The following is a 13237-nucleotide window of genomic DNA, read 5'->3' as shown; positions in this document are numbered from 1 at the left end:
TTGAACTCTAGAAATGAGGAAAGAAAAATCTGGGGTTGTCTAAGCACATTTCCCCATTTTACAGATGAGGAAACTGAGACCTACATGACTTAAATGACTTTCCAAAGGGTATATGCATAGTGAATAAGTGGGAGAATCAAGACTATTCATGCAATAAACATTTGTTAAGCACCACCTAGGGCAGTGTGCTACATCTTGGAGGAGAAATATCTAAGGAAGACCCAGTCTTTGACCTACATGGGGATTGGAGCCCACATGGCCTCTCATCTTGTCTTGTGCTCTTTACTCCACACCATGATCATTTGGTATATTGACAAAAATTCTGGATTTTTAACTGAGCATGTAAATCGCAGTTCTGTCATTTATATAAAGTGTGTGTCCTTGGACAAATCACTCCATTTTCTTGGACTCAGTTTCTTCATCTATAAAATAAGGAAATTGGATTGTGTTTCTCTCACCTGCCAAATAAATAAATAAAATTCTTTCTAAAACTTTTTCTTAGCTTTTGGCATTTGTTCTCAAGAATGACAACTTTAACATCTCTAAGATGCCCTCCAACTCCAAGTTTATGATTTGAAGCTGGAAGGAACCTTAGAGAACATCCAGTCTAATGCCATAGATGGCCTTTAGAAGATGAATGACTTTCCCAAGGTCACATAGCTTAGCTGGGATTCAGACTGCCTATAAACTCATTGCATTTCTACAATTGCCCACTTCCGTTCATGATGAGGACTAGGTAGTTGACTCCATCTACTATTCCATTTCTCCTTCCTTCTTTCAAATCCCTTTAAAGCAAACTTACTAACTTCATCTCAGTGGAGGTGCAGTACTTTTGTTGAAGTGGGTTTTATTCTCTTTAAAGGGTCTCACCTTTTTTTTTCCCTGTCAAACTCTGAAAGTTACAATTCTTGCCTTTGACCTTTCTGCTGACAGGCCAGTAGGAAACTCCAAGGCTTAGCATGCCCAGACTTCTGAAATAAAATTAATGTTGTTGAAGAAAAAGCCCTGTGGTTGGCATTGGGTAACCCAGGTCCAGACCCCAGCTCTGCTACTTCCTAAATGTAGGACCTTAGCCAATGACTTCATCAATCCATGATTCAATTTCCTTTTCTGTAGAATGAATATTGATTCTTGCTAATTATAGCAAGATGGCCACTGGGATTGCTTCTAAAGCAAGTTTGCTGATTTTGGAATTTTGGTGGGTTTTGGTGATTCTGGAATTAGATGGGATCTAAGATGCCTTCCAGATCCCACTTTAAGGTGCTATGATCTCTAAGTTTCTTTGATTTCTATATTCTGTGTTCCCATGATTCTATGTTCTTTTCCCTATAACCTGAGGTAGGGTACCCCAGCTGGCTGAAGAGAGTAACTACTTCATTGATTGATTCATAAAATCTAAAAACATTTAATGAGATGATGGTGGGGGACTTTGGACCATAAAGCTGAAGCATCATCTTCCCTGAGGTCAAAGGGACTGTAGAGATCTACTCCAACTCTCTCATTTTTAGAGATGGTACAACTAAGGCTGAGATGGATGAAGTGACAGGGATTCAATAAGCAAGCATTCACCAAGACCCTGGTGCTTGGTAGTAGGGTCACAAAAAAAACCTCCTTTACATAGAATATCCTCCACTTTTCCATAAAGCTTTTAATTTTTCAAAATACTCTTCTCAGAATAACTTTGTGGAGTACGTGGTCCAAGTATTACTGACCCCATGTTTCCGTTGAGGAAACTGAGTATGACAAGGCCTATATAACTTTAAAGTGGCTACATGGTGTTTGAAGTGGGTCCATCATCATGGCGGAAGCCTTCATGGCTTCTCTTTGAGAAACAAAAAATTGCCCAAAAAATGAAACAATTTTTCCTTTTTTTCAAAAAATTAATATTGGACATGGGCCAGCCCAGATTTTTTTCACAAGCTATAGATGTGGTGGTTCCCATTAGATATTTTTAGTTAAAAATGTTGTGGTTAAAAACAAAAATATCCAAATAGAATTCTTACAGTTTCCATCTATTGGCCAGACACAAGGTATGTATGTAAGTAACCTAATCATCAGACCCACAATCTGAAGATGAAATGACACATGAGATTCTGAGCCTCAGGAGAATTATTATGAAATCTCAAGGTATTGATGAAAGTTTTTCAAAGCTGATCCAAATGGGATTTAAATTCTGTGGCAGTTGAAATGTATATTATTAAACTCCTTAAGTAAACCCAAATGGCTCCCAGTGGAGGATTAAGACATTCTATGTATAGCAAAGACGAAATTCTCAGGTCGGGGTTTGCTCGATTGAATTCCCTTCTGATTAACTTCTGTAATATTTAACTTCATGCCATGCCATAATTATTTAATAAAAAAGTAAATATAAAATATATTTCAGTGGGGAGATGACCTTTTACCTTAATGTTATGTTACTAAAGAAAGACATAGATAAATACAGCCTATGGTTTGGGGTGTGATTCCAATTCACTTTGGGTCTTTGCTATGCAGGCTTTTCTCTTCTGGTGCCCATCAGACATGGCGCTGGAATGGCTTCCCATGATCACCATTTACCAAGAAGCAGGAGAGGCTGCTGATTGGTGGGGATTGTGCTGGGCAATGGTTGGACTTTAGTGATTGAAGGTTTCCTTATATTTCTCTTGGATATTCTCTTAGAAAACTGGAGTACAATACTAAAACTAGAAGCTGGCTTTGGACATGTAAAGTGGTGGAAGTGAACACTGAACACATGTCTATAGGATGTTAAGATAAATGATCCTTTTAGTTGTTTTTTTTTTCTACAACCAATCAATTCAGTGGGGGAAAAATCAATCACAAAACCACAGGATGTCGAAGCTAAAAGGGACCATAAAAATAATTAAATCCAGCTCTCTAATTTTTCTGAAGAACAAAGTTAGGTTCAGAGAGCTTATAAATGAACTTCCCAAGATTGTACACTGGATCTTGGCATCCTAAAAGTGTATATCTATAGCTCAACAAAGTTTCCCTTTTTCAGAGAGGATGAAATTTTATCTCATTTGTTTGGTTCTTTAAAGCCTTTCCAATCTGGCTCCTTCCTACCCTTTTAGCCTTCTGACACTTGACTCCCCTCCTTGGACACTGCAGTTTAGCCAGCCTAGCTTCCCTGCTGCTCTACAAACATGGTGCTCTGTCTCCCATTTCTTTGTCTTTACAGTGGCTCTCTGCCTGGAATGCACCCCCTCTTCATCCCTGGTCTTCTTTAAGACTCAGCTCACACAATACCTTTCCTCATCTTCCCTGGTTCTACCAACCACCTTGGACTTGCTTTGTGTGTGTGTGTGTGTGTGTGTGTGTGTGTGTGTGTGTGTGTGTGTGTGTGTGTTTGTATGCACATGTCTCCAAAGTTAGAATGGAGGCTTTAGGAGGGGGAGCAGCATATATTTTATTATTCTCTCTGTATCCTGGCACATGCTTGTTGATTGATTGATGGATTGAGCTGAAAAGACCCTTAGACTTCATTCAGAAATTCCATCCCTTCTCATTTTGCAGATGAGGAAACCGGTTTGGAAAGGTTAAATGAATGGCTCAGAGAATTTACACATCATTCATTTGATTTCAGATCCAGAGATCTCTCTCTAGATCACTCTGTCTCTCACAGAACTTCAGAGTTGGAAGACCTGAAAGGTCTTAGTGTCTGTCTCTTTCATACCCTAAAAGTGATGATATACTCACAATTGACCAATCACTCTTTGCCTAAAGACTCCAGAGGGCAGCTAGGTGATACAGTGCAGAGAGCACCAGACTTGGAGTCAGGAAGACCTGAATTCGAATTTGGTCTCAGAAACTTGCTAGTCATGTAAGTGACCCAGAGTTACTTGTTTGCCTCAGTTTCCTCACCTGTAAAATGAGCTGGAAAAGAAAATGGCAAATCACTCCAATATCTTTGCCAAGAAAATCCCATATGGGGTCATAAATGACTGAAACCACTGAACAATAACAGCTCTAAAGAAGAGGAATTCATTACCTGTCAATGATAATAATCGCTAACATTTATACAGGGTGTCCTGAAAGTCTTAGTGCAATTTTGGTGCACGTATGAATGCATATACCTATTTATTTAAACAAATAAACAAAATAATTTCACAAAGTACACATTTGTTTATTTAGTGGTGAATAAAAGAAAGAAATCACAACTTGTTAATCCTAATATATGTCATACTTTCCTTCAAATTTAGGCTTAGCCTATGATAAATATTCCTTTTCAGGTACATCTATTTGTTTTTCATTTAGAAAAGAGTTATAGCTGTGAGACCCTGCTGGGTGAGTCACTTAACCTCAATTGTCTAGCCCTTACTGCTCTTCTAACTTTGAGTTGATTCTAAGACAGAAGGTAAGGATTTTGAGAGAGAGCAGAGAGACAGAGAGAGACAGAGAGAGAGAGAGACAGAAACAGAGAGAGGGAGAGAGACACAGAGACAGACAGCGACAGAGAAAGAGAGAGACAGAGAGAGAGAGAGAAAAGAGAAGAGAAGAGAAGAGAAGAGAAGAGAAGAGAAGAGAAGAGAAGAGAAGAGAAGAGAAGAGAAGAGGAGAGGAGAGGAGAGGAGAGGAGAGGAGAGGAGAGGAGAGGAGAGGAGAGGAGAGGAGAGGAGAGGAGAGGAGAGGAGAGGAGAGGAGAGGACAGAGAGAGAATTTTAGACTTTCAGCCTATATTCAGACCAATTTAATAAGTATACAGGTTATAGAGGGTAGCATAATATAATTGAGAGGATGCTGGTTTGAGAGTCAAAGGGCCTGGTTATCTGGGTTCATATCATTTTTTGTCCACTACCAGCTGTGTGACCTTTGGTAGGCCCATATTTCCTCCCTGAATCTGACTTTTCTCATTTTTAAAAAGAGATGGTCGTACTAGATGTCCTATAACAGAGTTGGTGAACCTTTTCCCAGTTTGAGTGCCCAGATGGCAAATTCAAGCTGTTTGTGATCCCCTGGATTACCAGAGAGAGTTGAGGGAGAAAGTGCTTGCTTTGGGAGGCTGGACAGAGGGGTGGGGCATGCAAAAATGTCCTAGGTGCTGGGAAGAGGGGGAATGGATCAGCTCCCCAAGTGCTGGCTGTGCACGTGTGCCACGGCTTTGCCAGTGAGGTCCTAAAAGATCTCTTTCCAATCTAAGCCTACCATTCACATAAGTATCTCTTCAAATCAAACACTTTAAATATCAAATGTGACATTAGAGTACATCTGCATTTTTACACAAGGGTGAGTATTGTATTTTTATTCTTTAATTTATCCATAATTTCATGGATTGAATTAAATTTTGCTCACAAAGATTTTATGATGTGCCAACTACATGGAAGGAGCCTTGTTAGGTGCTTGGGAGACAAAGATAAAATAATCCTTGCCCTCAAGGAGCCTCTATTCTATTCACCAGGGATGCAGAAAAGAAAATAGGAAATAAACCTAGTTATTCACAGGTAAGAGGAGGCACACTAACAATGGGGGCGCTGAAGAAAACCATCTTGCAGGAGGTGCAACTGGAGCTGGTGTCAATCAGCAAGCATTTATTAAGGTATTCTAAGTGCCAGTCACTATGCTATGTGCTAGGAATGCCAAGGATGGCAAACAAACAAACAAACAAACAAAGCAAAACCAGTCCTTGCCTTCATGGAACTTCCGTTCTAAATGAACAGACAACATTTAAATAACTGGGTCCATACAAGGTGTATATATAGAGAAGAAAAGGGCATTCATTCCAACCCATCCACATCTTCTTATCTTGTAGTATTCTTCTCTACTTCCTTCCTTAATCCCCTGTAAGGACATTAAGGTCTTTCCTTATTTCATTCAATTTTTAATCTTTCAGAGTTCCCAGTGCAGCACTGGGGTTGTCCAGTGGTTATCTCTATCTCATAAAAGGTGGCCGACTAACCTCCTTTTGAGGCCATGTCTATCTTTGATGCCACTTTTTCTCCTGCACCTCATCTCATGTGCAAATCACAATTCATTAGCAGTTAGCAGTTGCAGCTTATATCTCCCCCTCCCAACTTCCCCCTACTCATCTTTCCATTTTGTTATTATTAAATGTTTCATCCTTTTCTTAGCAGCGTGAAATAACTAAGCAAAATAATGATAGCACCAACATTTCTCCTACTATTAGAACCATTAGTGTTATTCTGCGAATGGTAGCAACTGTGACAACCTCTTAAATTTTTTTTCTTTAACAAAACAAATACTCAGGAGTTGGGACTTTTCTTTTTCAGCATTAAATGAACCTACCATAGACTATGGCTTCCAGAGATTGCAGAAAGTCATTCCAAGGCATCCTGGAGATCCAGAAAGACTAGCAAAGGTAAATCATTCTGGAGACTGATGTGTTAAAAACCATTTTATGGCACTTTAGTAAAATGAGTTGCATCTGAAAACAAACTCTCTTACTTCTAAATAAGCCTTGAAGCTTGGCTGCAAAGATTCTTTTGGGTTTTCTTTGGGATATAGGTGTCTAATGTGCACAAAATGTTCCAATGATAAAGTCTAATTTTGAAATGTTCTACTGGGATGTGCTAAAAAACCTGACACCTGAAAATGCAGAGTTTCAAATAAGATTAATTAGATTAATCTTTGTAAAAGGCAATTCACTTTATATAAGTGAATTCTTTGAAATACAAAGGTCCCATAGCATATTAATATACTCTGTTTATGCATCAGTTATCAGGAAAACATGTTGTATTTACAGTCAACTTAGTTTCAAAGTCTGCATCTCTCACCACCAGCATGAGTTTGGACAAGTTGGACTTGGATGACTCTGGAGGAGAGAGTGAGGCTGATGATTTTGTGTAACTGCCTCACTTTAATTTATTCATAGCCAAGTCAAGAATCATCAGTAATGTTATTGGTCCTCTTCAGAAACAGAGGACAAACAATAACTACTTAACACTCTGGTTTTCTTCCCTCATTTGTTAAATGATGGTATCAGAGGAAACACACCCTAAATTCTCTTCTAGGTCTCAACCTATGTTTCTAAGATCTTCTGAATTTGAGTGGATAAAGCAGGATGAGTTAAAGGCTTATGTCCTACCTGGGCCTTTGTTCCTTCTTCTGTAGAATGAAGGGTTAGACTGGATAATCTCAAGGTGCCCTCTAATTCTCTGATCATGGGTTTCTATGAGTAATCAACTAGATAATATGTAAGATTATAGATCTAGAGTAGAAACATTTATTTAAGAGAAGTCCAACCTCCTTATTTTACACTGAAGAAAACCAGAGGGAAAGAGATCTGCCTAAGCATAGTGGCAGAAAGTAGTATAGCCAGATTTCAAATTCACATGGGATTCCAATGTCAGCATCATTTCCATTGCTTCCTATGAACATATCTATGAGTTTCCTTTGTTTAATGTTGTTTACTCATTTTTATGAAAACACAAGTTTAGGTGAATCAATGTCATATGGGTGTCAGTGGTTTCACTGAAACACAATCTACTGAATGCTCTGGGCAATGGTAAGGTTGACACCTAGCCTTACCTCCATTTGGGCTCAAGAGTTAGCCCAAGTTGTCACCTGGCAAATGTTTGCCTTGGGAAATTGTCCCAATAATGTTATAACTGTGGGATTTGGTTGGTGTATTAACATTATTGTGAAATAACATTGGTAGAAGTGTATAGTGGTACACCTGCATTACACAGGGCAAGATAGGCTTGTGTCTATAACTGCTATGAAAAGCATCTCTTTGATAAGTCTACCTATGAAAAATTACTTGATATGGGTCTGACATGTTATTTTAGCTTTGATTTATATTAAAAAGTTGATCACATTTATTATATCTCATTAAATTGCTGGGAGACATTTTATTTTTTCCCAAATTGGAACTTTAAACATTCAGATATCAAATTGTGAAGTTCCTATTTCTCTGTATCATGAGAAAAATTAAAAGCCCATAATTGCTTCACTAATGCACCTCTATTTTCCTCTTGGAAAAGCCCCAGCCCTACAAATAAATGAGTTCTATAAAATAGGTTAATAGTGATTTAAAAAGCTGCGAGAAAAACAGGAGGTGGCAAAGACAAAATGAGAGAAAAGGGATCAGTGATTGCTCCCCCCACCTCTCTCTCTCTCTCTCTCTCTCTCTCTCTCTCTCTCTCTCTCTCTCTCTCTCTCTCTCTCTCTCTCTCTCTCTCTCTCTCTGAATTTCTCTGTCACTGTGTCTCTGTCTGCCTGTCTCTCTCTCAATAAGAGAGTATGTTATTGAGAGAATTCATCTTTATTAGAATCAAATTTCACAAAAGGCAGCACCAGAGTCATTTCAGAACTCTGGATAGCTCCTAGAGAAGTGGATGCAGCTCAGGCCAATCAATCATCTTAAAAATACTGGATTGGTCAGACAGTCTGATTTATGTCCAGCATGGCTTCGGAAATAGTTTTTTTTTTGGGGGGGGGTAGATAAAACCTATCTTGCTATACACATTTTTTCTGAAGTCTTTCTGTAAGTTGATTTTGTGACTGGGAAGCCCAACACACTTTGGAGGGAAATAAATAATTCCTTAGTATTTATCAAGATTTCTAATTCAATAGTGGAATCACTTTCTCCATGGAGGTAGCTCCATTCTCTCCATTCCTTAATATTTGTCATTTCATTTGTTATCACCATAAAAAACTATTTGGTAGCTAACTTTCTGTTGATTCAATTCAATCCAATGAGAAAAGAGATGGATTGAGAATCAGAGACCCTGAGTTCAAATCCCATCCCTGCTACTCGGTATCTACATGACTTTGGGTAAGCCACTTAATTTCTCTTGGCCTCAGTTTCCCTATCAATAAAATGAGAGGGTTGGATGAACACTGGTTTAAAAGGTTCTTTTTAGAACTTGAGCTATGAATCTAAAATCTGAATATAATACAATCTGAAAACCCCTTTTTGCAAGGCCTGGGGTAGATGCTGAGGATAAAAAGACAAAAATGAAATTTTCCTGTATTATAATCTATGATAAGGATAGATCATGTACACAGATAATTAAACTCAAGGCAATTTGATAAAGGACCATGCATTAACAATAGGGCAGGGAAAATTACAAAAGACTTCACTTAGAATATGGTGTCCAAACTGAATTTTGAAGGAAACTAGGGATTCTGATTGGCAGAAGTAAGGGGTGGCAAGTGAAATTCAGGTCTGGGAGAGATGAAGGTTCTGTAAAAGACACCAAGATGGGGAAATAATATGACAAGTTCAAGGAATTGCTAATAGGAGGGAGAGTAACAAAATAAATCTGGAAAGGTAGCAGTGGGAAGCTTTGGAATATTTTTGAGCTTTTCACACTTAGTTCAGTCAAGTGCATGTCAAATATTTGCCATAGGAGAGTCACTGTCCTAAATACTGGAGACAGAAAGGTAAAAACAGTCCCTGCCTTCAAGTGGCTCACATTTTAATGGGAGAGACAACATGTAAATAGCTAGGTGCATACAAATTATATGCAGCATAGATGGAAGGTAACCTTAGAGGGGAAAGCATTGGAAGCTGAGGGTTTGGCAAAGACAGGTCTCTTACAAAAAGGTAGAATTTAAGATGTGTCTGGAAGAATACTCCAACACGGGTATCCAATTAAAAATGTTTTCTGCCTTGATAGGCTCTTGAAGGGTTTACTGGTATTGAATTTGAGTCTTGCCAGCATCATTTCCATATCAGATAATGTGTTAAATACTTAATCAATGTTTGCTGAGTCAAGTTTATTTAGTGGGATTTTTAATGGAATAGAGAACAAAAGATGACTTTTAAAAGATGTCTGCTACCAAAATATTTAACATTGTGGTGAATAATTTAAATTCTGTAGAATATGGAAGTGCTTAATCCTTAAACTGTACCATTTAGGGCCAATGAAAGAACTATTCTGTCTGTGGTCATGGATCTCACCATTTGGTTACTATCCCCATCTCTTCCTCCAGGAAATGCTGTTGAAAAGAGCAGCTGATTTAGTGGAAGCCCTTTATGGAACACCGCACAATAACCAGGTTAGAAGCCAAATGTTTGCCCTTTAGTCCACCATTTCCCTTTTACTTCCTGCTTGATTCTGATTTCTTCTGGAAAGAGTGTTAACCTCGTGGAATTTTTTTTTGTAGGACATTATTCTGAAGCGAGCTGCTGACATTGCTGAGGCCCTCTACAGTGTCCCAAGAAATCCCAGTCAGATCCCTGCTCTGTCCAGTTCTCCAGCTCACAGTGGCATGATGGGTATCAACTCATATGGCAGCCAGCTAGGTGTCAGCATCTCAGAGTCCACACAGGGAAACAACCAAGGTAATAACTTCTTTTCTCTGCAGTCCAAGGTTAGCTACTCTGAGCTTTAAATTCAGAAGGCATTTGGATAAGAGTCCTTCCTGGATCAAAGGAACCACAAACATGCAAATGAAAGAGATGTACCTTTTTGAGGAAAACAATAAATTTCCAGACTTAATCAATTATGTCCCTGTCAAGTGGTATCCATAGAGTAAATATATTTTAAAATAAAAATTTCTACAAAAAGGCAGGTTAAGAAGGAGGATGTGGAATAAGTATGATTATAAATATTTTAAAACTGTATAGGTGATTAATTTTGGAATGCTTATATATAATACCAGAAACAATGTTGTGTGATGAACAGAACTCTGTTAGAAAGACCTAGGGTCCAAGCCTACCTCTGACCCTTGCTAAGAATGTGAGCTGGACAGCTCTTAAACTACAGTCTTCAGCTAACTCTCTAAGACTTATATACTAAATCATAAATGGGTAGAGGTCTATATTTGCAGAAAGAACTTCTATATTAGATGTTTCTACTTATAGCACTATAGATCCCACTCTTATTCTTGTCAGAACAGCCAAATTGGGTCATTAGACATTTCATTGGTTGAATTGAACAGATGAACTTTTCAGTACACTAAGGATAGAATTGTCCATCTCTTAGCCATATGACCAGCCCATTTCCTTTTTCTAACCATTTGTTTCCTGGATAATACATTTTACCCAGAAGCAAAGTGGAGTAGTAGAGTACAGAGTTTGGAATCAGACCTGAGTTCAAATCATGCCTCTGATGAATACTAGGTGTGTGAACTTGAGCAAATCAGTTCAATTTTTTGAATCTTAGTTTCCTCCACTGTTATTCAATTCAACAAACATTTATTAAGCACCTTCTGCATGCTAGGCACTGTGTTAAAATAAGGGAGCTTAGAACTGATGACCTCTAAGATCTCTTTCAATTCTGTATCTATGATTTTATCATCTTTCAGTGTCCCTACCTCTGAGTAAGTGAATAGTTCTCTTTTTTACTTAGATATTTACTTCAAAGGGTCCATGATCTCATGTGTGTGAATATTGCTCCCACCTGTACAAATCCCAACCTAGCCATATTATTGGATAGGTTTCTTTACCTTAGCCTTTTCTAACTTGTCTATTTCTCTAACTGTTATCTATCCACCTGGATCCCTGACCAGCCCACCTCCTTTTTAAGTGGAGAGAGGAATGCCATATATATCCTTGCTGTTTTTATTGACACTTGTCACTCATAAGTCCTTTTTGGTGACTTGCTATTGCCTACTTGTACTCACCTTTCATCTTTCTGTTGATCTGGGACTCACCAGTATTAGTAAATACTTCAGAGGCTATGACACCACGGCTCACATTTATACAGCATCATTTGGAGAATGTTGGTGTTAAAGTTCACAAATCTGTGTGATCACAAACATGTATGCTAATATACAAACTGATGAGAAAGTCTGAGCTGATTTGTGAATGAAAATGGAAAGCATATAGAGGGATGGCTTCTTACTCCAGGCACATATTGTTTGATCAGGCTGAGTTTAATAAATTACTCTTCATTATCCACTAAAAAAAGATGTTTAAAAATACCCTTGCCCCTCTCTAATTCTTCTACCAGTTTCCTCCCTTGTCCTAGAAACCAAAGGACTCAATAAAAGGCAAGGTAATCTTCCCTTGAATCAACTACTTTAACTCAGTAGGTGAGTTCTTCTCACTCCATTCCATTCCATTCCATTCCATAAATGGAATAATTTTAAAGCACCTACTATGTGCTAGGCACTATGCCCACTTCTGGGGGTACCCAAAACAAAAAGGAAAGAGTTCCTACTTTCTAGTTGCTTAAAGTGTACTGGGGAATACAACAAGGACACATAGGACATGCGTGGCATAACCTCTAGGACCATTTCTCCAACTCCCACTCACATTGATGGAGGAGGAAAGCTAACTACTTCTCCTGAAGTACTTCAAATCCTGTCGCTCATAGGCTCTTCTCTCTACTCCCCCAAATCTGTTTCCTGTTCATTATCAGCTAGCCACACTTAATTGGCTTTTAGTCAGGGGTATTTGTTAACGTGGCATAGTGATCACAGTTGATATAAAGCAAATAGCTTTGCTTCCAAATAGCTTGAATGTGCTCTTCTGTTAATATGTACCCATCCAGGGGAAAGCTTAGATAGCTAGTATATGTGACAAAGGATTAAGTCATGGCTCTTGGGTACTAAAAGTCCTTTTTCATTTTGTGGAATTCTTGTGAAGTTTCCTTTAATGTAGCTATTTGCAAGGTTTTAAGGATCAATGCCCCTGTGTCCTGAAGCCACCATCTTGGATGTGTTGTAGTTCCCAGTGTAGATGGTAGAATCAGCTGCTGCTAATTCCAATGGGAAAATGAAATCTTCTGGCATTTCAAAGTTCACACTGTTGTCCTATAGTCATGAGGTAGGGTGAGGAGGAGAGGGGAAGAGAGAAGAAGAGAGAGATTTCCATTCTCACCCTTAGACCAATTCCCCCCTCCCTCATCACTAATTAGACTGGATTATTTCTAGGATCTCTTAGAAATCTTGATTCCAGGCTGGGTTGCCACAATATACATAGACCCAGAGATGTGTCCGATTCACTCATCCAGTCATAGTCCATTTCCTGATTTGAATTTTCTGCTTTTACCCAGTGATCAAAGTATTTCATTACTTCCAAGTTGATTAAATACCTGGTAGCATTTAGTTTATGTATTTGATTGATTGATTTAATAGATATCTAGATTTTTAAATAGTTACAACAACTGGGGCAGGGTAGAGGACACCCCTTTATACATACAAAATCATTTCAAAGTAATTGGGAGGGAAACCCTAGCAGCTAGGGCTCAACATTGGGATTCACTTCAACAAATACTTCAAAACATGAATTACGTATTAAGTGCTATGATACATATTGAGAATTCAGAGACAAAAAGAAGAAGAGAGAGTGCCTGCCCTGAAAGGGCTTTTAGTGTACTAGGGAATA

General features: G+C 38.5%; 1 protein-coding gene across 1 annotated transcript in view; it reads left to right on the top strand.

The window, feature by feature from the left end:
* The window catches only part of EBF2 (EBF transcription factor 2), a gene marked incomplete at its 5' end in the record, with an annotated part of 108406 nt that overhangs the window by 76674 nt on the left and 18495 nt on the right, over positions 1 to 13237 (top strand). Inside the window, 3 exon segments of the mRNA NM_001164534.1 lie at positions 6225 to 6313; positions 9895 to 9960; positions 10069 to 10246. Coding sequence (NP_001158006.1) covers positions 6225 to 6313; positions 9895 to 9960; positions 10069 to 10246 — 333 coding nt within the window.

Source organism: Monodelphis domestica, chromosome 1, assembly GCF_027887165.1.
Source record: "Monodelphis domestica isolate mMonDom1 chromosome 1, mMonDom1.pri, whole genome shotgun sequence".
Classification (NCBI taxonomy): Eukaryota; Metazoa; Chordata; class Mammalia; order Didelphimorphia; family Didelphidae; genus Monodelphis; species Monodelphis domestica.
This window is presented reverse-complemented; position numbering and strand designations above follow the sequence as displayed.